General features: G+C 69.4%; 2 protein-coding genes across 2 annotated transcripts; both read right to left on the bottom strand.

Annotated features, from left to right (window-relative positions):
* Positions 1-1,788: 1,788 nt before the first annotated feature.
* LOC132328193 (regenerating islet-derived protein 4-like) lies at positions 1,789-4,208 on the bottom strand. Its single transcript, XM_059847949.1, has 7 exons — positions 4,119-4,208; positions 3,778-4,036; positions 3,419-3,496; positions 3,007-3,101; positions 2,739-2,927; positions 2,375-2,480; positions 1,789-2,021 (listed from the first exon to the last, which is right to left on the bottom strand). Exons 1-7 carry the CDS (start codon positions 4,206-4,208, stop codon positions 1,954-1,956), a joined length of 885 nt encoding a protein of 294 aa, XP_059703932.1. The 3' UTR covers positions 1,789-1,953.
* A 2,479-nt stretch (positions 4,209-6,687) lies between these two features.
* On the bottom strand, positions 6,688-21,729 carry CPT1B (carnitine palmitoyltransferase 1B). Its single transcript, XM_059847652.1, has 19 exons — positions 21,629-21,729; positions 20,181-20,343; positions 19,970-20,109; positions 19,406-19,577; positions 18,247-18,348; positions 18,024-18,161; positions 17,400-17,477; positions 17,202-17,309; positions 16,169-16,253; positions 15,893-16,088; positions 14,106-14,291; positions 13,037-13,142; positions 11,423-11,539; positions 10,715-10,879; positions 9,864-9,998; positions 8,482-8,634; positions 7,574-7,687; positions 7,223-7,315; positions 6,688-6,859 (listed from the first exon to the last, which is right to left on the bottom strand). Exons 2-19 carry the CDS (start codon positions 20,319-20,321, stop codon positions 6,770-6,772), a joined length of 2,319 nt encoding a protein of 772 aa, XP_059703635.1. The 5' UTR covers positions 20,322-20,343; positions 21,629-21,729; the 3' UTR covers positions 6,688-6,769.
* Between the last annotated feature and the right edge of the window lie 409 nt (positions 21,730-22,138).

Below are 22,138 nucleotides of genomic sequence, written 5' to 3'. Positions count from 1 at the left end.
GGGAGAAGTGGGTACCCCCAGCGCGGCTGCCCGGGGCGAGCGCACCGGCGCCGGCATGCGGTGATGGCCGTGTTGGTGGCAGCGGCGCCGTGGTGACAAGTGACTCTGCGGGGCCGCGGGCGCCGGCAGCGGCGGCGTGGCGGCCGTGGTGTCACAACGGCCGCGGGGTTCCAGCGCTCAGCACCCCGGGGTGACAACAGTGACAGCGCCGGGGAAGGAACGCCGGGAGTCCCGTGGATGAGCCCCGGCACCGCCATGGATACATCGCCATGGGTACACCCCAAAAATACACCCCATGGGTACATCGCAATGGGTACACCCCAAAAATACACCCCATGGGTACATCGCCGTGGGTACACCCCAAAAATACACCCCATGGATACATCGCTATGGGTACACCCCAAAAATACACCTCATGGATACATCGCCATGGGTGCACCCCAAAAATACACCCCATGGATACATCGCTATGGGTACACCCCAAAAATACACCCCATGGATACATCGCTATGGGTACACCCCAAAAATACACCCCATGGGTACATCGCCATGGGTACACCCCAAAAATACACCCCATGGGTACATCGCCATGGGTACACCCCAAAAATACACCCCATTGATTGACCCCCAGCATCCCCATGTGTACATCCCAATGGTTACATGCCATGGAGACACCCCAAAAATACACCCCATGGGTACGTCCCGTGGAGACACCCCAAAAATACCATGGCACACCCCTGGCACCCCACGGATGCACCCCAATAATACACCCCATGAATGCACCCCCAAAAATACACCCCATGGAGACACCCCAAAAATAGACCCCATGGATACACCCCTGGCACCCCATGGATGCACCCCAAAAATACACCCCATGGGTACATCCCATGGAGACACCCCAAAAATGCACCCCGTGGACGCACCCCTGGCACCCCACGGATGCACCCCTCGGACCCCATATCTGACCCCCCAGAACCCCATATATACCCCCCCGGACCCCATGGAGAGGACAGGAGTGACATGGGGACACAGGAACACAAGGACAGGGGGACAGGAGGGGACGTGGAAGGGGACGTGGGGACAGTGGGGGACAGGGGAACATGGAGACTTGGATATGAATGACACATGGGGACATATGGGGGACATGGGAAGAGCACGGGGACACGGGGACACAGGGAGAGGGTGAAGGGGGTGACAGGGGGATGTGGGGACAGGGGGGACATAGGGGATGTGGGGACAGGGGAATGTGGGGGACACAGGAGGACAGAGGGACACGAAAATGCAGGGGAACATGGGAACACGGGAACTGGCTGAGACCCCCAGGGGCTGCCGTGGGGACACCCCTTCCTTTGGGGACACCTCTGTACTGGGGACACCTCCGGTCGTGCCCCCCATCCACCCCCCGCGGGGCTGAGGGTCCCCGTCCCCTGTTGGTGTCACCCGTGGGGCGTAGACACGGCAAAGGGACACGGGGACATCCCGGTGCTTCGGTCACTTTATTGGGGGGTCTCCATGTAGGGGGCTGCGTGTGCGGGGTGGGGGTGGTCCGGGGGCTGGGGGTGCAGTGGGGGTGGGGGGTGGGAACTGGGGTGCAGGGCAGGGGTTTGGGGGGGAGGTTGGGGGGGCAGGGTGTGGGGTGGGGGGCAGGGTGTGGGGTTGGGGACAGAGGTCCTGTGGGGCAGGGGTGTGGGGTGTCGGGGGCAGGAGGTGGGATTTGGGGAGCAAGACTGGGAGTGGGGGCACGGCTGGGGGAAGGGTTTGGGGTCTGGGATGGGGGTTTGGGGGACGGGAGGTGGAATTGGGGGGTGGGATTTGGGGGGCAGCGCAGCAGGGGCGGGGTTGGGAGCAGGGATTGGGGTCTGGGACGGGGGTTTGGGGGCAGGATGCAGGATGGGGGTCAGGCCCCAGAGTCGGGGGGCTGCACAGGGGTGGGGGTCGCGGGCCCCTGGCCCCCTAGGCCGGGTATTTGCAGATGAAGGGCTTGCGCTCCCCACAGGCCTCGCCCTCCCAGGCCATGAACCCTGCAGGGACACGAGCCGGGGCTGGCACGGGGGACACGCGGGACACTCTGACAGCCCCGGAGCCCCCCGGACACCGCGGTTCCTCCCTGACACCTCCTGACCCCCCCGTCCCTCCCTGACCCCCTCTGACCCTCCCTGGCACCCCCTGCCCCCCAACCCTTGGGTGCCCTCACCAGCTGAGTCCTCCAGCGTGGCACAGGGCTGTGCCCGGGGCCATTGTCCCCTGGCCCGACCCAGGGACCTCCTGCCCCCCCTGGGCCCCCAGGTCCCCCCTCCCCAGCTGCTCCCTTGAGCGTGGCACAGGGCTGTCCCCAGCCCGTTGTCCCCAGGCCTGGCTCCCAGTGCCCCCTCACCTGCCGAGTCCTCCAGGGCGATGCAGGGATGTCCCTTGGGGCCATCGTCCCCCTCCCAGGCCCAGTAGTGCCGCGGGGACCCGTCAGCCCAGAGCCAGCCCTGGCGCTGCGACAGGGGCGGGACACACAGGTGAGACAGGGGCACAGGGGGCACAGGGGGACAGGTGACAGACAGGTAGCGCTGCAGGGAGGGGCCAGGACACCGGGATGGGACAGGAAGGTGTGGCAGGGCTGGCTGGGGGCAGGGTGGGGCGCAGGGAGCGCAGGCAGCCCTGCAGGCAGGGGTCAGGCAGGGGACAGCGGGACGGGACATCGGGGTGCGGCAGGCAGGTACAGACAGGCACAGCTCACTCAGGCCACGCACCCGCCGGTGCAGCCCGATCCAGACGCTCTCCTCCTTCTCCCTCTCCCTTTCCCTCTCCCGCTCCTTCTCCCCCTCCTCGTCGTCCTCTCCCCGCCGCGGCCGCCGGGCGAGGAAGGCGGCGAGCGCCCGGTGCTCCTCGGGGCTGTGCAGCGACACCAGGTGGCCCCCGCGGGTGGCCTGGCACCACGCCTGGGGACAGAGCCACGTGCAGGGGGGTCCTGGGGGTTTGGGGGACCCCCAAAAACCCCCACTGCCCCCCAGCACCCACCTCAGCCCTCCTCCAGCTCAGCTGCTGCCCGAAGTAGCCATAGCAGTGTCCCTCGAAGGACAGCCACCCCCGGGGACACCTGGTGGCCTGAGCCCCTGGGGGTGGACAGGAGTGTCACAGTGACCCCCCAGCCCAGCTGGGGCGGCTTTTGGGGGATCAGGGCACCTCCGGCCCTGTTTGGGGGGCTGAGGTTTGGGGAAAGGGATGGGGGTGGGAAGCAGAGGGTGGGCAGGGGGCACTTTGGGGGGTCTCAGAACGTGGGTGGGGATCTGTGAAATTTGGGGGTCTCGAGGTGCAGTTTGGAGGATTAGGGTGCAGTGGGGGTGTCTCAGGGTGGCGGCAGGAGGGTCTCGGGGTGCAGGGGGAGTCTCGGTGCAGTTTGGGGTCTCAGGGTGCAGTTTGGGGGTCTCACCCGGCAGGGAGGGTGGCAGCACCAGGCATCCCAGCAGGCAGAGCCCCAGGAAGGCGGCGGGACCCATCCTCAGCCTTCCTGCAATGGGGGGGGGGGGGGGCTGCAGGGACAGGGGGTGGCCAGGCACCCACCGCTGCAGCCCCCACCGCTGCAGCCCCCACCCCTGCAGCCCCCATCCCTGCCCCAGCACCCACCCCACCACCTCCCCCAGTGCCCCCAGCACATTCACCCCAGGACCCCCGCGGTGCCCCCAGCACCTCCCCCCAACACCCCTAGGACCCCTCTAGAGCACCGCCAGCCCCCTGGCACCACCAGGACCCCTCCCCAGCCCCCCCAGGACGCCCAGGACCCCCCGGCACCTCGCAGCTCCCGCAGGGCCCCGGCTGAGCGGGACAGGGACACCCCGAGCCCTTTATAGGCCCGAGCGGGGGCGGGTGCGGGGGCCGGGCCGGGAGCACCCACTCGTGGAGCCGCTGGCACCGCATCAAAGGCACGGGTGACGCTGGCACCCCCCGGGCCGCGCACACCCGTCCCGGGCCCCCGAGCCCCCCGGCTGCTGCCCCCGCTCTCGGGGACCCCCGGGGGCAGCGCGCTGCGCTGGGGGCACCGCGGGGCCCGCTGGGGTCGCCGGGGTCACCGTGACAGCAGCCGGGGGTCCCTGGCGGGCTCTGGGGTCACCCCTCGGGGGAGTGGGGGTCACCCACGGGCGTGGGGGCTCGGGCTGGGCCGGGGGCACAGCTCCGTGTGAGCCCCCCAGACGGGCACGGAGCTGGGAGGGGACAGGGGCCATCCCCGGGGGTGCCCCCTCCCCGAGTGGGGACAGGGGGGTGCCGGGCTGGGGCGCGGTCACGTGAGGGATCTGATAAGGGATCTGATAAGGGATCTGATTAAGGATCTGATTAGGGAGGGGGAGCGGGCGCGGCTGCGGCGGACACGGACCAAGGGACACAGACCGAGGGACAGACAGAGGGACACGGAGCGAGAGACAGACTGAGGGACACGGAGCGAGAGACAGACTGGGGGACACGGAACGAGGGACAGACTGAGGGACACGGAGCGAGGGACACGGAGCGAGGGACAGACTGAGGGACACGGAGCGAGGGACACGGACAGCCACTCGCGGTCCGGGGTCCCAGCACAGCCCAGCCAGCGCCCAGCGGTGACCCCGGGGTCCCCATGGCTCCCAGGACAGTCCAGTGTCAGCTCCGACCCCCCCCCCCGGCCGTGGGGGCTCCGGGGAGGGCACAGCCCCAGCGTGGGGACAGCGGGATGCCACCCCGATATGGGGTCGGATGATGGATGTCACCCCTACATGGGATGTCACCCCGCTATGGGGTCGAGGAGTGGGATGCCACCCCGATATGGGGTCGGGTTGTGCGATGTCACCCTGATATGGGGTCGGGGTGCAGGACACAGCCCCGGTGCCGGGGGTGACAGTGACCCGACGGGACCCTCCCCAGGCAGGGGGATGCCCGCGGGGGAGGGGTCCCTGTCCCTGTCCCCGGCCTGGGCCCCTCCCAGAGGGGTCTTTGTCCTTGTTCCCGATCTGACCCCTCTCCCGGGGGATCTCTGTCCCTGTCCCCTGCCTGACCCTTCTCCAGGGGATGTCCCCCGTCCCTGTGCCCGCTCTGTCCCCTCTGACGGGTGGCCCCTTGTCCCCTGGCCCCTCTCCCAGGCTTGTCCTCGGTCCCTGTCCCCGTCCTGTCCCCTCTCCCGGGCTGTCCCCAGTCCCCGTGCCCGTCCTGTCCCCTTGCCCGGGGTCTCCCCAGTCCCCGTGCCCGGTCTATCCCTTCTCCCGGGGTGTCCCCAGTCCCCGTGCCCGCTCTGTCCCCTCTCCCGGGGTGTCCCCAGTCCCCGTGCCCGCTCTGTCCCCTCTCCCGGGCTGTCCCCAGTCCTCGTGCTCGGTCTGTCCCCTTTCCCGGGGTGTCCCCAGTCCCCGTGCCCAGTCTGTCCCCTTTCCCGGGGTGTCCCCAGTCCCCGTGCCCGCTCTGTCCCCTCTCCCGGGCTGTCCCCAGTCCCCGTGCCCGCTCTGTCCCCTTTCCCGGGGTGTCCCCAGTCCCCGTGCCCAGTCTGTCCCCTTTCCCGGGGTGTCCCCAGTCCCCGTGCCCGGTCTGTCCCCTCTCCCGGGGTGTCCCCAGTCCCCGTGCCCGCTCTGTCCCCTCTCCCGGGGTGTCCCCAGTCCCCGTGCCCAGTCTGTCCCCTTTCCCGGGGTGTCCCCAGTCCCCGTGCCCGGTCTGGCCCCTCGCCCGCCGGTGGCTCCGGGCTGGCGGCGCCGGGCGGGTGCGGGCGGTGGCGGCGGGGAGGGAGGGCGGGGACGGTGCCAGCGCGGTGCCACCCGGGGCGCGGCGACCCCCATGCCGGACACGGCCCAGGGGCTCTGCGCAGGGCCCGTCCGTGCCGCCGTGCCCCGCTGCGCACCCCCGTCACCGGGTGGGGATGGGCACGGGGCCGGGCGCGGAGCGCCGGGATGGGAGCGGATCCGGGGATGGGCGCGAAGCACCGGGACAGGCAGGGATCTCCGGGATGGGAGCGGATCCGGGATCACCGGGATGGGAGTGGATCCGGGATCTCCGGGATGGGAGCGCATCCGGGATCACCGGGATGGGAGCCGATCCGGGATCACCGGGATGGGAGCGGATCCGGGGATGGGCGCGGAGCACCGGGACGGGCATGGATCTCCGGGACAGGCAGGGATCACCAGGATGGGGACGGGTACAGGTACGGATATGGGGATGGGCATGGGGCTGGGGATGGGCACGGATCACCGGGATGGGGACGGACCTGGGAATGGCTACAGATCACTGGGACAGGCATGGATCACCGGGATGGGCACGGATCACTGGGATGGGCACGGATCACTGGGATGGGCACGGATCACCGGGATGGGCACGGATCACCGGGATGGGGATGGACTCAGATCACCGGGACAAGCACGGGCATGGCTATGGGCACGGATCACCGGGATGGGGATGGATCACTGGGATGGGGCTGGGTTTGAACCACCGGGGTCACCGCCCCAGGGGTGGCCCTTTGGATGCCTTCACCGGCCCTGGCGAGTGCCCACCGGGCCCCCCTGAGGACACCCCGTGGATCCAACCCTGGCACCCATAGGTACACCCCGACATTCCGTGGATCCAGCCCTGGCACCCATGGGTGCACCCCGACATTCCCTGGATCCAGCCCTGGCACCCATGGGTGCACCCCGACATTCCCTGGATCCAGCCCTGGCACCCACGGCGCCCCCGGGGTCCCCCCCGCGGCACACGGGGTCACACCAAGAGCCTTTATTGGGAGCAGGTCCAGGGCAGCGACCCCCGGCCCCCCAGAAGCCGGGAGCCCCGCGGCCCCCGCTCACTTCCTGCCCGCGGGGGGCGGTTTGTCGAAGAGCGCCGCGATGTCCAGCATGGCCTGGCGGATGTTGCGGGCGAAACGCTGCGAGTCCTGCGGGCAGCACCCCTCAGAGCCCGCCCGGACCCCCGGGGGGCACCCGGACCCTCCCAGGGCGGGACCTGAATGCCCGAAGTGAGACCCGAACCCCCCATGCCCACCCTGGGGCACCCCCGGAGCTGTGGGACCCCCAGCATGACCTGCACCCCAGTGGGGGTGACTGGGGTGTGGGGAGGGTCCCAGAGGAGGGGGCTGGGGTGGGGCGGGGGTCCCACAGGAAGCGGGGGGCACAGGAGGCAGCAGGGTCAAGATCAGGGTCAGGGGCTGTCCCAGAGCCCCGGGTGACCCCACAGGTGACCCCATGGACAGCGACTGCAGCTCTGGGAGAGCCCCAGCCACCCCCCGTGCCCCCCTCACCGTCTCGGGGCTGGAGAACTTGCTGGACACGTGGAAGGTGATGAGGTTCTCCCCGGCGATGATGTAGGACACCCCATAACCATCGTCTGCCACCTGCGGGGGGACAAGGGGCCATGGGGGCACCTGGGGGCACCTAGGACCCCCCTGGGCCACCCACCCGCGCTGTGGGGTTGGGCTGAAGCCACCCGGGTCACCCATGTGGGGCTGGGGGCTCCCAGTGTGGGGCACCCCCTGCCCAAACCCACGGGGGGGACGCAGTACAGAGCCCACAGCCACCCCCGCACCCCGCTGCCCCCCGCCCGGTGCCCTCCTGAGCCCTCCCGGTGCCCCCCGGTGCCCCCCGGAGCTCACGGGGCCGAAGCCGCCGCCGCTGGAGACGTGGTCGGGGAATTTTTCGAGGTCGAACATCTTGAGCTGTTGCTGCGGGGTCTGGCTGGTGGAGAGGCGCCAGGGCTCCGCCAGCACCTGTGGGGCCACTCGCTGCACCCCGGGGCACCCCACTGTGCCCCAGGGCACCCCGGGGAGCCCCATGGCACCCCAGCCCCATGGCACCCCAGCCCCATGGCACCCCAGGGCACCCCACTGTGCCCCATGGCACCCCAGAGTGGGACTCCACGTGCAGTGACACCAGGTGGTGGCAGTGCCCCCTGGTACCCCGCTGTGCCCTCCCGTGCCCCTCCATGTGCTGCCCTCTCGCCATGTCCCCCATGCCCTCCCGGTGCCACTCTGTGCCCCCACCCCGTGCCCCTGGCCCGCGTCCCACAGCGGCTCCACATGAGCTCCCCCCATGTCCCTGCCTGTCCCCCTCATGTCCCCCCGTGTCCCTCAGTGCCAAGTGTGCTGCTCCCCCCGTGCTCCCACCCATGTCCTCTGTCACCCCTGCGCCCCTCGTGTCACCCCATGCTCCCCCCCTCGTGTGCCCCCCTCGTGTGTCCCCCCCGTGTCCCTCAGTGCCACCCTTGCGTGCTGCTCCCACACTGCCCCCTCGTGTCCCTGTCCCGTGTCCCTGTCCCGTGTCCCCACCGTGTCCCTGTCCCATGTCCCCCCCGTGTCACCCTCGTGTCCCTGTCCCGTGTCCCTGTCCCGTGTCCCTGTCCCGTGTCCCCCTCGTGTCCCCACCGTGTCCCTGTCCCGTGTCCCTGTCCCGTGTCCCTGTCCCTGTCCCGTGTCCCTGTCCCTGTCCCGTGTCCCTGTCCCGTGTCCCTGTCCCTGCCCCTTGTCCCTGTCCCTGTCCCTGTCCCGTGTCCCCCCGCGCTGACCTTGGCCAGGAAGGGGCTCTGCATGCCCAGGTACCGCGACATCAGGTAGAGGCAGAAGAGGTGGCGGTCGATGCCCGCGCCGGTCATGGCGAGGCGATAGAGCTGCTGGTGCTTCTCGGCCGCCGCCTTGAACAGCTGCTGCCGCTCCGAGCGCTGGGGGCCCGGGCGTGAGCCCCGCATTAACCGACACCCCAAACCCGCACCCCAAACCCGAACCCCAAACCTGAACCACAAACCTGCACCCCAAACCCGCACCCCAAACCTGAACCACAAACCTGCACCCTAAACCTGCACCCCAAACCTGAACCCCAAACCTGCACCCCAAACCGACACCCCAAACCTGCACCCCAAACCCGCACCCCAAACCTGAACCACAAACCTGCACCCCAAACCTGAACCCCAAACCTGAACCCCAAACCTGAACCCCAAACCGACACCCCAAACCTGCACCCCAAACCTGAACCACAAACCCGCACCCCAAACCCGCACCCCAAACCCGCACCCCAAACCCGCACCCCAAACCTGAACCACAAAACTGCACCCCAAACCCGCACCCCAAACCTGCACCCCAAACCGACACCCCAAACCCGCACACCAAACCCGCACCCCAAACCTGCACCCCAAACCTGCACCCCAAACCCGCACCCCAAACCGACACCCCAAACCCGCACCCCAAACCTGCACCCCAAACCCGCACCCCATACCTGAACCCCAAACCCGCACCCCAAACCTGAACCCCAAACTGAGCCCAAACCTGAACCCCAAACTGAGCCCAAACCTGAACCCCAAACTGAGCCCAAACCTGAACCCCAGCACAGCCCCCAGATCTGCACCTGGAACAGCTGGTCACTGCCACTCTGAACACTGGGGAGGGGTTGGGGGGCCTGAACCCCAAACCTGCACCCCAATCTGACACCCCAAACCCGCACCCCAAACTGAGCCCAAACCTGAACCCGGACACAGCCCCCAAACCTGCACCTGGAACAGACACTGCCCCTCCAAGTGCTGGGGGTGCAGGGGGGCCTGGACTCCAAACTGAACCCCAACACACCCCCAAACCTGCATCCCGACCTGAACCCAAACCTGCACCCCAAACCTGTACCCCAAATCTGCACCTGGAACAGCTGCTGCTGCCCCTCGGCGTGCTGGGGAGGGGCTGGGGGGCTGCACCCCAAACTGCACCCCAAACTGCACCCAACACCCCCTGAGGGACAGGAACCTCTGCGAGGGATGGGGACCCCCAGGAAGGACGGGGACCCCCAGGAGGGATGGGGACCCGCAGGAGGGACGGGGACCCGCAGGAGGGACGGGGACAGCCCGAGGTGGGGACCCCCAGGAGGGTGGGGAGGATCCCGCGCCGGCTGGGCGCCGGTGGCACTCACGCTGCGCTGGCTGTCGGCCATGCTGCGCACGAAGGCCGTGGACTCGGAGGTGCAGGAGCGCACGGTCTCGGTGCGGCCCTCGCGGAACAGCCGCGTCATGGAGGCCTCGTAGGTCAGGCAGAAGGAGCCCTTGTCCTGCGGGATGGCGGCGTGGGGACATGGCATGGGCCTGGCCCGTCCCGCTGCCTGACGCTGGTCACACCCCGCCTCGTCCTGGCCACAGCCCTGCCCTGGGCCCTGGACACAGCCCAGCCTTCCCTGGCCCCGCGCCACCCCACCCCATCCCACCCCATCCCACCCCATCCCATCCCATCCCACCCCATCCCATCCCATCCCATCCCATCCCATCCCATCCCATCCCACCCCATCCCATCCCATCCCATCCCATCCCATCCCATCCCATCCCATCCCATCCCACCCCATCCCCTTATCCCACCCCATCCCATCCCACCCCATCCCACCCCATCCCATCCCACCCCACCCCACCCCATCCCATCCCATCCCACCCCATCCCATCCCATTCCACCCCACCCCATCCCATCCCATCCCATCCCATTCCATCCCATTCCATCCCACCCCACCCCATCCCATCCCATCCCATCCCATCCCACCCCATCCCATCCCATCCCATCCCATCCCATCCCACCCCATCCCATCCCATTCCACCCCACCCCATCCCATCCCATCCCATCCCATTCCATCCCATTCCATCCCACCCCACCCCATCCCATCCCATCCCATCCCATCCCATCCCATCCCACCCCACCCCATCCCATCCCATTCCACCCCACTGTCCCCCCCGTTATCCCGTTATCCATCATCCCCGCCGTTATCCCGTTCCCGTCGCTCACGCGGAAGTGTGCCAGCTGCAGGGCGATCTGGATGAAGGCGTCGGGGCTGGTGCGGCAGCGCTTGATGAGCCCCTTGCCGAAGGTGGAGAACGGGAAGCAGCAGAAATCCACGTCCTCGGCCAGCGCCCGCGCCACCCGCAGCGAGGCCTCGATGGCTGCCACCCCCTGGGGACACCGCACGGCACGGCATGGCATGGCACGGCATGGCATGGCACGGCATGGCACGGCATGGCATGGCACGGCATGGCATGGCATGGCACGGCACGGCATGGCATGGCACCCTCACCTGTACCTGTACCCACACCCCAGCCACCACCAGCCTGGATGGCCGCCACCCCCTGGGGACACCGCACGGCACCGTCACCTGTGCCCACACCTGAACCTGTGCCCAAGGTGCCCCCAGTGACCCCTCGAGGGCCGCCACCCCCTGGGGACACCGCACGGCACGGCACAGCATGGCACAGCATGGCACGGCATGGCACGGCACCCTCACCTGTGCCTTCACCCTCACCTGTGCCCACACCTGAACCTGCACCTGTGCCACGTGCAGCAGCCCCTCGATGGCCGCCACCCCCTGGGGACACGGCATGGCACGGTATGGCATGGCACGGCACGGCACAGCATTCACCTGTGTCCTCAGCCTCACCTGCAGCTGTCCCCGCCCCTGTCCCCGCCCCTGTCCCCACCCGTGTCCATCCTGTCACCCACCTCGGGGGGGATGTCCCACTGCAGGCGCTGGGGGGGGGCCAGCTGCCACCTGGGGTCCCCCTTGCAGTGCCCCCCCTCCGTGTAGCCCAGCACGAACTTGTCCGTGCCCAGCATGAACTGGGGGGGACAGGGGGGACTGAGGAGAGGGCAACAACCCCCGGCCCCCCAAAACCCACGGCCCCCAAAAACCCCAGCCCCCCAAAACACCAGATCCCCAAAACCCCCGGCCCCCCAAAACCCCCGGCCCCCCAAAAACCCCAGCCCCCCAAAAACCCCGGCCCCCCAAAACACCAGATCCCCATAACCCCGGCCCCCCATAACCCCGGCCCCCCAAAACCCCGCCCCCCCAAAACCCCCGCCCCCCCAAAACCCCGGCCCCCCAACTCCCAGAGCCCCAGTTCCACGACCCGCCCAGACCCCAATCCCCAGGACCCTCTATCCCCCAATCCATGACCGCCCCAACCCCGAATCCCCAAGACCCCCGACGGCCCGAGTCGGTGCCCCCAGACCCCCAATTCCATGGCCCCCAACCCTTCAGCTCCCCAAACCCCAAATCCCCAAGCCCCCCGACCCCCCAATTCCATGGCCTCCCAATCCCCCCCGACCACCCCAAGCCCCTCAAGCCCCTCTGCCCCCAAACCTCCCATCACCCCAACTCCCTGAGCCCCCCAGCCCCCCAATTCCAAGCCCTCAGCGCCCCCCCCAGCCCCCCAGAATCCCGGCCCTCACCCCACGGCCCGGGCAGAACCCCCCCACATCTTCTCCCCCTCCCCACCCCCAAACAGGGGTCCTCAGCCTCGGGGGGCCTGGCTGGGGTCCCCAGCTGAGGGTCCCCAGTCTGGGGAGCCCCATCAGGGGGTCCCCAGCCCTGGGGTGCCCCACTGGGGGGTTGCCCGTGCCGGAGGTGCGCCCCTGGGGGTGTCCCCGCCCCCCGGGGGTGTCCCCGTGCCCCACTGGGGGTGTCCCCGTGCCCCATTGGGGGCGTCCCCGTGCCCCATTGGGGATGTCCCCGTGCCCTGGTACCTCCCAGAGGTGCCCCACCGGGGGTGTCCCCACCCCATTGGGGGCGTCCCCGTGCCCCATTGGGGGTGTCCCCGTGCCCCCCCGGGGATGTCCCCGTGCCCTGGTACCTCCCAGAGGTGCCCCACCGGGGGTGTCCCCACCCCATTGGGGGTGTCCCCATGCCCCATTGGGGGTGTCCCCGCCCCCCGGGGGTGTCCCCGTGCCCCATTGGGGGTGTCCCCGCCCCCCGGGGGTGTCCCCGTGCCCCATTGGGGGTGTCCCCGTGCCCCACTGGGAGTGTCCCCGTGCCCCCCCGGGGGTGTCCCCGCCCCCCGGGGGTGTCCCCGTGCCCCATTGGGGGTGTCCCCGTGCCCCACTGGGAGTGTCCCCGTGCCCCCCCGGGGGTGTCCCCGCCCCCCCGGGGGTGTCCCCGTGCCCCGGTACCTCCCAGAGGTGCCCCCCTGGGGGAGTCCCCACCCCACCGGGGGTGTCCCCGTGCCCCACCGGGGGTGTCCCCGTGCCCCGGTACCTCCCAGAGGTGCCCCCCTGGGGGTGTCCCCGCCCCACCGGGGGTGTCCCCGCCCCCCCGGGGGTGTCCCCGTGCCCCGGTACCTCCCAGAGGTGCCCCATGATGGGGGCGTCGGCCCAGGAGTGCTCGGCGTTGGCCCCGATCTTGCCGTTCTTGTAGACCACCAGCGTGAAGGACTTGTCGAACCAGCTGGGGGCGGCACGGGGGGTTTGGGGGGCGCTGGGGGGCGGAGGGTACCGGGAGGGAGAGGGCAGGGGGCAGTGGAGGGGGGCGAGGGCAAGGGGCAGGTTTGGGAGATGGCAGGGGAGGGTGGGGAGTTTGAAGGGGCGGGGGGCGTTCGGGGGATCTGGGAGGGTTTTGGGGTGCCCACAGGTGGTGGGAGCGGCAGGGATGGGGTGCTGGGGGTCTGCGTGGGGGTCTGAGGGCGTTGGGGGGTCTGGGAGTGGGTCTGGCATTGTAGGATGGGGGTGCTGAGGGTACTGGGGGAGGTCTGGGGTCCCAGCAGGGTTTTGGGGTGCCCATCGGTCACAGCAGTGCAGCAGGGACTTGGGTGATGGGGTCTGGGGGGGCTGGGGATGATGGGGGGCGGTTCAGAGGGGTTGGGGGGGGGTCCTGGGGGTGTTTTTGGGGTGCTCACCGGTCACAGCAGGGTCCATGCAGCAGGGACTGGGCTGGCTGGGGGTTTGGGGTGCCTGGGGGTGTCTGTGGTGCAGTTTAGGGGTGTCTGGGGGTGTCTGTGGTGCAGGTTTGGGGTGTCTGTGGGTGTCTCTGGGTGCCTGTGGGTGTCTGGGTGTCTGTGGTGCAGGTTTGGGGTGTCTGTGGGTGTCTCTGGGTGCCTGTGGGTGTCTGGGTGTCTGTGGTGCAGGTTTGGGGTGTCTGGGGGTGTCTGTGGGTGTCTGGGGGTGTCAGTGGTGCAGGTTTGGGGTGTCTGTGGGTGTCTGTGGGTGTCTGTGGTGTCTGTGGTGCAGGTTTGGGGTCCCTGGGGGTGTCTGTGGGTGTCTCTGGGGGTGTCTGTGGGTGTCTGTGGTGCAGGTTTGCGGTGTCTGTGGGTGTCTGTGGGTGCCGGGGGCAGGTTTGGGGTGCCTGGGGGTGTCCGTGTGTCTGTGGGTGTCGGGGGCAGGTGTGGGGTCCGGGCTGTTCAGGCTCACGCACCGGTCGTAGCAGCGGCCGTGCAGCAGGGACTTGGCGTAGGCGTCCATGCAGCCGGGCCGGGCGGGCTCCTGGCCGTGCTCGTCCTCGTCCAGCGTCAGGAAGAAGGCGGCGCGCTCGATGGCGTCCAGGGACACCTTGTTGGGGCCGCGGCTGAAGAACCGCGCCCGCGCCTCGGCCCACGGCACCCTGGGCAGCGCCGGTCAGCGCGGGGCGCCCCGAACCCCGCACCCCATCCCGGGCAGCGCAGGGCACCCCGAACCCCGCACCCCATCCCGGGCAGCGCCGAGCACCCCGAACCCCGCACCCCATCCCGGGCAGCGCCGGTCAGAGCGGGGCACCCCGAACCCCGCACCCCATCCCGGGCAGCGCGGGGTGCCCCAAACCCCGCACCCCATCCCGGGCAGCGCCGAGCACCCCGAACCCCGCACCCCATCCCGGGCAGCGCGGGGCACCCCGAACCCCGCACCCCATCCCGGGCAGCGCGGGGCACCCCGAACCCCGCACCCCATCCCGGGCAGCGCCGGTCAGAGCGGGGCACCCCGAACCCCGAACCCCGCACCCCATCCCGGGCAGCGCGGGGTGCCTCGAACCCCGCACCCCATCCCGGGCAGCGCCGAGCACCCCGAACCCCGCACCCCATCCCGGGCAGCGCGGGGCGCCCCAAACCCCGCACCCCACACCCTCACACCCCTCACCCTCACACCCTCACACCCTCTCACCCCTCACCCTCTCACCCCTCACACCCTCACACCCCCTCACCCCGCCCCCTCTCACCCCACCCCGGGTGGCACCGCGGCCACCGAGGACCCCTCCGAGCCCCCCACCCCGGGGGTGTCCCGTGTCCCTGTGCGAGACCGGGGACAGGGATGGGGACAGGGCGCCCTGGTGGCCCAGGGCTCCCAAGGCTCCCGGTGTTCCCAGTATCCCCAGTGTGCCCATTGTTCCCGGAGTTCCCAGGAGCCCGTTATGCCCAGCACCCCCAGTATTCCCAGTATGGCCATTGCTCCCGTTGTTCCCAGCGTTCCTGGAGTTCCTAGGTGCCCGGTGTTCCCCAGTATGCCCAGTATTCCTGCAGTTCCCAGAGTTTCCAGGTGCCCAGTGTCCCCATTATTCCCATTAGTCCCATTATTTCCGGTGTTCCAGAGTTCCCGGGTGCCCAGCATCCCAGTATGCCCAGCATCCCCATTATTCCCAAAATTCCCGGAGTTCCTGGTATTTCCAGTGTCTCCAGTATCCCCAGTTTACCCAGTATCCCCATTATTCCCAGCGTTCCTGAGGTTCCCAATATTCCCAGAGCTCTCAGGTGCCCAGCATCCCCAATATTCCCATTATTATTATTTCCATTATTCCCATTATTCCCAGAGCTCTCAGGTGCCCAGCATCCCAATTATTCCCATTATTATTTCCATTATTCCCGGTGTTCCCAGAGCTCCCAGGTGCCCAACATCCCCATTATCCCCAATATCCCCATTATTATTTCCATTATTGCCATTATTCCCAGAGTTCCCAGGTGCCCAGCATCCCCATTATTCCCATTATCCCCATTATTATTTCCATTATCCCCATTATTCCCAGAGCTCTCAGGTGCCCAGCATCCCCATTATCACCAATATCCCCATTATTATTTCCATTATCCCCATTATTCCCAGAGTTCCCAGGTGCCCAGCATCCCCAATATCCCCACTATTATTTCCATTATTCCCGGTGTTCCCAGAGCTCCCAGGTGCCCAGCATCCCAGTACACCCAACACCCCCGTTCTTCCCGGGGCTCCCCGGTGCCCGCAGACCTTTCCCCGGCCGTGAGCGCCGCCAGCCGCTCCTCCCCGGGCTGGGGGGGCGAGGGATCCTCCAGGATCCTCTGGAATTGCATCTCCAGGTCGGCGGGCGGCAGCAGCTGCCCCCCGTAGTACAGCCACACCTTGTAGTAGCGGCCCTTGTGGTACACGGCCAGGTGTTTGCTGTCCGTCAGGTGCAGCAGCGTGTCTGGGGGGGCACGGCGGGGTCAGGGCGGCGGGGACCCCCGGACGGCCCCCCCGGGGCGGTGCCGCCCCCCGGCCCCGTACCCGTCTCCTTTCCCGGGATGCGGGTGGTGTTGAACATCCGCTCCGACTGGTACGAGCACATGGGCACCACGCCCAGGGCCATCATCTGGGGGGGACACGGGTCAGGGGGGCTCGGGGGGGGGCTCTGTCCCCATCCCGGCCGCTGCCACCCCCGCTCCGTGCCCCCCGCCAGCCCCAAGTGACACCGCCCTGCTTCTGTCCCAGGAGATCTCCCTGCTCTGCAGGACCCCCAAATCCACGGGATCCCCGAGCTCCCTCAATCCCACGGGACCCCCAGCTCCCTGGGACCCCCCAAAACCCCCATCCTCCTGGGACCCCCCCAAACCCTTCAGTTCCACCGGACTCCCACTGCCCCCCAATCCCATGGGACCCCCCAAACCCCTCAGTTCCACCAGACTCCCACTGCCCCCCATCCCCCTGGGACCCCCCAAACCCCTCAGTTCCACAGGACTCCCAGCCCCCCCAGCTCCCTGGGACCCCCCAAAACCCCCATCCCCCTGGGACCCCCCCAAGCCCCTCAGTTCCACCAGACTCCCAGCCCCCCCAGCTCCCTGGGACCCCCAAAACCCCTCAGTTCCACCAGACTCCCACTGCCCCCCAGCCCCATGGCACCCCCCAAACCCCTCAGTTCCACCGGACTCCCACTGCCCCCCAACCTCTGGGACCCCCCAAACCCCTCAGTTCCACCGGACTCCCACTGCCCCCCAACCCCCTGGGACCCTCTGGATCCCCCAACCCCCTGGGAGCCCCCCCAGTCCCTTCAACCCTAAAGAAGCTCCCAGTTCCTCCAGTCCCATGGGACCCCCCCAGCCTTCCCAGTCCCCTTGGCCCCCCTAGCCCCACCGGACCCCCCCGGGACCCCCAACCCCATGGGACCCCCCAGCTCCATTGGGCCCCCCAGTCCCCCCTCACCGGGGAATCTCCCCCAGTCCAGCTGCTGCCGGTACAACAGGACCACGCTGACCCCCTCCCCCCGGGGTCCCCCACGCCCCGGGACCCCCTGGACCCCCCCAAGCCCCCGGGGCCCCCTCACCGGGGGGATCTCGCCCCGGTCCAGCCGCCGCCGGTAGAGCAGCATGGAGTGCACCACGTTGGCCGCCCGCGCAGCCTGGACGGGGCTGGGGTTCACGTACAGGAAATCCTGGGGACAAGGGACACGGCGCGTGTCGCGGGGGGTGCCGGGGGGTCCCCGGGAGGGTTTGGGGTCCCCCAGCCCCCCACCATCCCTTACCATGGCGTAGTAGTTGCTGTTGACCATGAGGGGGCTGCGGCCGCGCAGGTAAACGTACTCCTCCCACCAGTCACTGACCTGCGGGGACGGGGACGGGGACAGGGACAGGGACGGGGACAGGGACAGGGGACAGCGGGGGAAGAGAGCACGGACAGGGATGGAGAGAGGGAACCGGGAAAGGCCACAGGGAGTGGACATGGGATAGGGGACAAAGGAGAGGGGACATGGGATAAGGAATTGGGACAAGGGACAGGGGCAGGAATGGGAATGGAGACAAGAACGGGGACAGGAGACAGGGATAAGGGTGAGGGGACAGGGATCGGAATAGGAACGGGAGTGGGGGACAGGGAGAGGGGACAGGGACAAGGGTTAGGAGGCAGGGACAAGGAGAGGAGACAGAGGAAGGGACAGGAATGGGGAGAGGTGACAGGGATGGGGACAAGAAACAGGGACAGAAAGAGGGGACAGTGACGGGGGACACGATCCTCTGCCCTTACGGCTCCAGCCAGGACACCCAGGAGATCCCAAATCCCTCCTCATGCTGCCGGGAGGGGACACCAGTTCCGGGGTCACCACCCCAAAGGCCGGGGGGTCCCCGCTGTCCCCGGGTGTCCCCACACTCACGTAGTTGGTTGTCCACCAGGACTTGAGGCGCAGGTACCGCTGGAGCCGCGGCGCCGTCTTCTCCTGGAACTCCTTGGCCAGCGCCTCCATCTCCAGGTATTTGTCATCGTCCAGGAGCGGCCGCACCGACTCCAGGTACTGCGGGGAGGGGACACGGGGTGACCCCCCGCCACTGCCGCTGCCGGGCACCCCTCGGGCCCCCGGCCCCACGGGCGTGGCGTACCCGGGCGATGGTGGCTTTCACGGGGGGCACCGGCAGCTTGGGAAGGGAGCTCTGGAAGCTGTAGAGGAGGGGCTTGCGGATGGACATGATCTTCATCACCGCCTGCGGGAGCAGCAGCAGCAGCGGGAGGAGGAGGAGGAGGAGGAGGAGGGGTGGGGTGAGGATCCACGGCTCCCACCACTCCCAAAAATCTCCAGGCACCCACGACTCCCGAAAAACCCACGGCTACCAAACATCCACAGCTGCCAATGCTCCCTGAGTTTCCACAGCTCCAATGGCACCCAAAGCTCCCACAGCTCCCAAAAACGTCCAGGCACCCACGGCTCCCAAAGCACCCACGGATCCCAGAGCTTCCACAGCTCCCACGGCACCCAAAGCTCCCACAGCTCCCACAGCATCCATGGCTGCCACAGCACCCAAAACTCCCAGTTCCCAAAGCACCCAAGGCTTCCACACCTTCCAAGGCTCCCAAAGCTCCCATGGCTCCAACAGCTCCCCGAGTTCCCACAACTCCATGGCATCCACGGCACCCAAAGCTCCCAAAGCTCCCAAAGCTCCCACACCTCCCAAAGCTCCCACATCTCCCAAAGCTCCCACATCTCCCAAAGCTCCCACAGCCCTCAAAGTTCCCAAAGCTCCCACAGCCCCCAAAGCTCCCAAAGCTCCCACAGCCCCCAAAGCTCCCACATCTCCCAAAGCTCCCACACCTCCCAAAGCTCCCACATCTCCCACATCTCCTACAGCCCCCAAAGCTCCCAAAGCTCCCACATCTCCCAAAGCTCCCACAGCCCCCAAAGCTCCCACACCTCCCACACCTCCCACATCTCCCACATCTCCCACAGCCCCCAAAGCTCCCAAAGCTCCCACATCTCCCACATCTCTCAAAGCTCCCACAGCTCCCACAGCCCCCAAAGCTCCCACAGCCCCCACATCTCCCACATCTCCCAAAGCTCCCAAAGCTCCCAAATCTCCCACAGCTCCCAAAGCTCCCAAAGCTCCCACACCTCCCAAAGCTCCCACAGCCCCCAAAGCTCCCACACCTCCCACACCTCCCAAAGGTCCCAAAGCCCCCACATCTCCCACATCTCCCAAAACTCCCACATCTCCCAAAGCTCCCACACTTCCGTCTCCCCCATCTCCCGGTGCGGGTGCCGCTCACAATCCAGAGGCGGGTGCTGCGGCTCATGTGCCCGTGGGGCTCGAACATCCAGCCGTGGTAGGAGAGCAGCAGGCGGAGCAGCCTCCGGAAGAGCAGCACGGCCGCCAGCCAGGCCCCCGTGGAGAACACCACGGTGCTGACCACGGTCTGCGCCTGGGGGGTCAGCGCCTCGCTGGGGACACGCGGGGGACACGGCCTCAGGGGTGGGGACAGCACGGATGGCATCCCTGGAGGTGGCCCCAGACAGGGCTGTGCCCCTGGTGGCATTCCCAGGAAATGTCCCCAGGCGGGGATGTCCCTACGTGGGTCCCTTGAGGGACACCCCCAAACGGAGACGTCACAGGCCCCCTGCACCTTCTGGGGGTCGGGGTCCCTCTGTGGGACAGGGCCGTGCCCTGGGTGGGACCCCTTGGGGGACATCCCCACATGGGGCAGGGACGTGCAGGGTCACAGGTCCCCAGGGCCACGCTGGGTCTGGGGTCTCTCCCCGGGACACTGCAGGGGGCCCGTGCGGGCTGTCCCCACCGCGGGAGGTGACCCGGCTCGGGCCGTGTCCCGGCTCACCTGCGGGGCAGCCAGTGCTGGATGCGGGCGATGAGCCCCAGGGACGGATCCACCTGGCAGTAGCAGGAGCCGGCGGTGGCCATCACCACCACCATCCAGCTGGAGGGCGACGCGGGGTACACGCCGGTCAGGAAGCTGTTCTGTGGGCACAGCGGGGTCACGGGGGGCACGGGGGGCTGGCACGGGAGGGGACACAGGCGGCCGAGCCCACCTTGGCGCGGACCAAGCGCTTTTTCCATGAGTGGATGACGGCCAGGTAGAGGTGGCGCACGGCCTCGCGGCTCAGGTGGAAGCCCAAGCCCTCGGGGGTGACCGTGAACTGGAAGGCCACGGCCTGGTGAGCTTCCGCCATCCTGGGGACCCGCCGGTGACACCTGCGGGGGGACACCGGGGGGATGGGCGCGGGGACGGCCACCCCCGGCACGGGCCGCCGGCCACCGACACGGGACCGCGGGGCTGCGGCGCAGGGACGGAGGGGGCAGCGGTGCCCTCCCCGGTGTCCCCGGGGGCGGTGCCAGCCCGGCGGGGGCCCGCGGAGCCCCCGGGCCGCGTCACGGCGGCGTCACGTGGCGCTGGCCCGGTGCCCACTGAGGGAAGGGTGAGCGCTGCCACCGCCGCCTGCGCGGCCCCGGAGGGGACATCGGGGAGGACAGCCCGGCCCCCGCCCGGCCGGACCCCAGCACCCGCCCCCCGCACGTGGCACACGCTGTCCCCTGCCCAGTGTCCCCTGCCCCGTGTCCCCTGCGGGAGCGCGGGAGGGGCGGCACGGACGCGGCCGGGGGGGGAGGGGGCAGGGGTGCCACCAAGTCCCTGTGTCACCACGGGGGGCCCTGGAGACCCCCCAGCTCTGGGACCCCCCGGTGTGGGCACAGCCAGGGCTGAGCCAGGGGCGTCGGGGGGTGACCCCCCCTGCCCCCAACACGGGGACCTTTCCCACGGTGGCCTTTGGCTGAGGGTGACAGCCACGACCCAATCACAGCGGAGTTGCTGTGCCCTCTGCACCTCGTGGTGTCACCACCCTGCACCCCATGGCACCCCTCTGAGTCACCTGGCCTGGCATGGCACCCATGGCACCGCACGGCACGGCCAGGCCTGGCACGGCACACCTGGGCACTAAACCACATCCCCAGCCCCGCAGGGCACCGTGGCACTGCCGCTGCCCGGCTGTGCCACCGCCCTGTGCCACCCCGCAGGGCACCGCGGCACTGCCGCTGCCCGGCCCTGTCCCGCAGGCCGTGCCCCCGCGCCCCCCGCTTGTCCCTGCGGTGGGTGGCACCGGGGACACTCCCGCGGTGTCCCCCCGCCCGCCCGCCCCACCCAAGGTCACCGCGGCTCCGGGGCCGGGATGCGCAGCCCCGGGGCGGCCCCGCCGCGCCCCCCGCCCGCCCCCCGGAGGCCCCCGTGGGGGCCGGGCCCCGCTCCGGGACCCCCGGAGGGCACAGGGGACACCGCCAGGCGACCCGCGGAGGGGACCCCCGGCCATGCGGGGCGGGGGGGAGGTCGCTCCCCGCGGACACGCGTGGGAGCCGGCGCCGGCCGCGACGCCACGGGAGGGGACCGGGGGTTGCCGGTACCGGGGGCGCCCCCCGCGCTGCCGCCGCCCCCGCGGGGCTCCCCGCGCGTGGGTCCCGTGCGCGCCCCCTCCCCGGGGCCCGGTACCTGCGTGGGCAGCGCGGGGGCCGCGGCTCCGCGGGACGGCGGCTCCTGCGGCCGCGGCAGCCGCCAGCCGGTAACCGGACACCGGCGGGGGCCGGGCGGGCCCCGAGCGGCGGCGGGGGCCGCTCCGCCCCCGGGGGGACCGCGGCGCCCGGGGGGACCCCGACAGACCGGGACGGGCAGCGGCAGCCCCGGGACGGGGACCGCGAGAGCGCGGGGGGACCCGCATCCCGGGACACGGACCCGCGGGAAAGCGACATCCCGGGACTGCGACAGGAATCCGCGGCCGAGGGACAGCGACATGTCGGGACAAGGACCCCGACATCCCCCGGGCTCCCCGTCCCGGGACAGAACGGGCACCCCGGGGATGGGGCGTCATCAACAGCCCGGGGCACGGAGCGTCACCCCCGGGGGGACAGCGGGGACAGCGACATCCCGGGGGGATCCACGTCCCGGGACAGGGACACACCCCGGGACGGGAACACACGCGGGGACAGGGACACTCATCAGGGA

This window comes from Haemorhous mexicanus, chromosome 5, assembly GCF_027477595.1.
Source record: "Haemorhous mexicanus isolate bHaeMex1 chromosome 5, bHaeMex1.pri, whole genome shotgun sequence".
Classification (NCBI taxonomy): domain Eukaryota; kingdom Metazoa; phylum Chordata; class Aves; order Passeriformes; family Fringillidae; genus Haemorhous; species Haemorhous mexicanus.
The sequence above is the reverse complement of the archived record's forward strand: the minus strand, read 5'-3'. Positions and strand labels throughout refer to the sequence as shown.

Excerpts from the sequence above, each read along its gene's own strand:
- LOC132328193 (XM_059847949.1), bottom strand. The coding sequence starts at position 4,208 with ATGGCCCCTGTCCCCTCCCAGCTCCGTGCCCGTCTGGGGGGCTCACAC. Across the intron at positions 3,102-3,418 it reads GCTGCCACCCTCCCTGCCGG|GGGCTCAGGCCACCAGGTGT; the intron begins GTGAGACCCCCA and ends GTCCACCCCCAG. Across the intron at positions 2,022-2,374 it reads CGCCCTGGAGGACTCGGCAG|GGTTCATGGCCTGGGAGGGC; the intron begins GTGAGGGGGCAC and ends GTGTCCCTGCAG.
- CPT1B (XM_059847652.1), bottom strand. The coding sequence starts at position 20,321 with ATGGCGGAAGCTCACCAGGCCGTGGCCTTCCAGTTCACGGTCACCCCC. Across the intron at positions 8,635-9,863 it reads TGGCCGACAGCCAGCGCAGC|CGCTCGGAGCGGCAGCAGCT; the intron begins GTGAGTGCCACC and ends CCGGGCCCCCAG. Across the intron at positions 7,688-8,481 it reads AGAGCCCCTTCCTGGCCAAG|GTGCTGGCGGAGCCCTGGCG; the intron begins GTCAGCGCGGGG and ends GTGGCCCCACAG.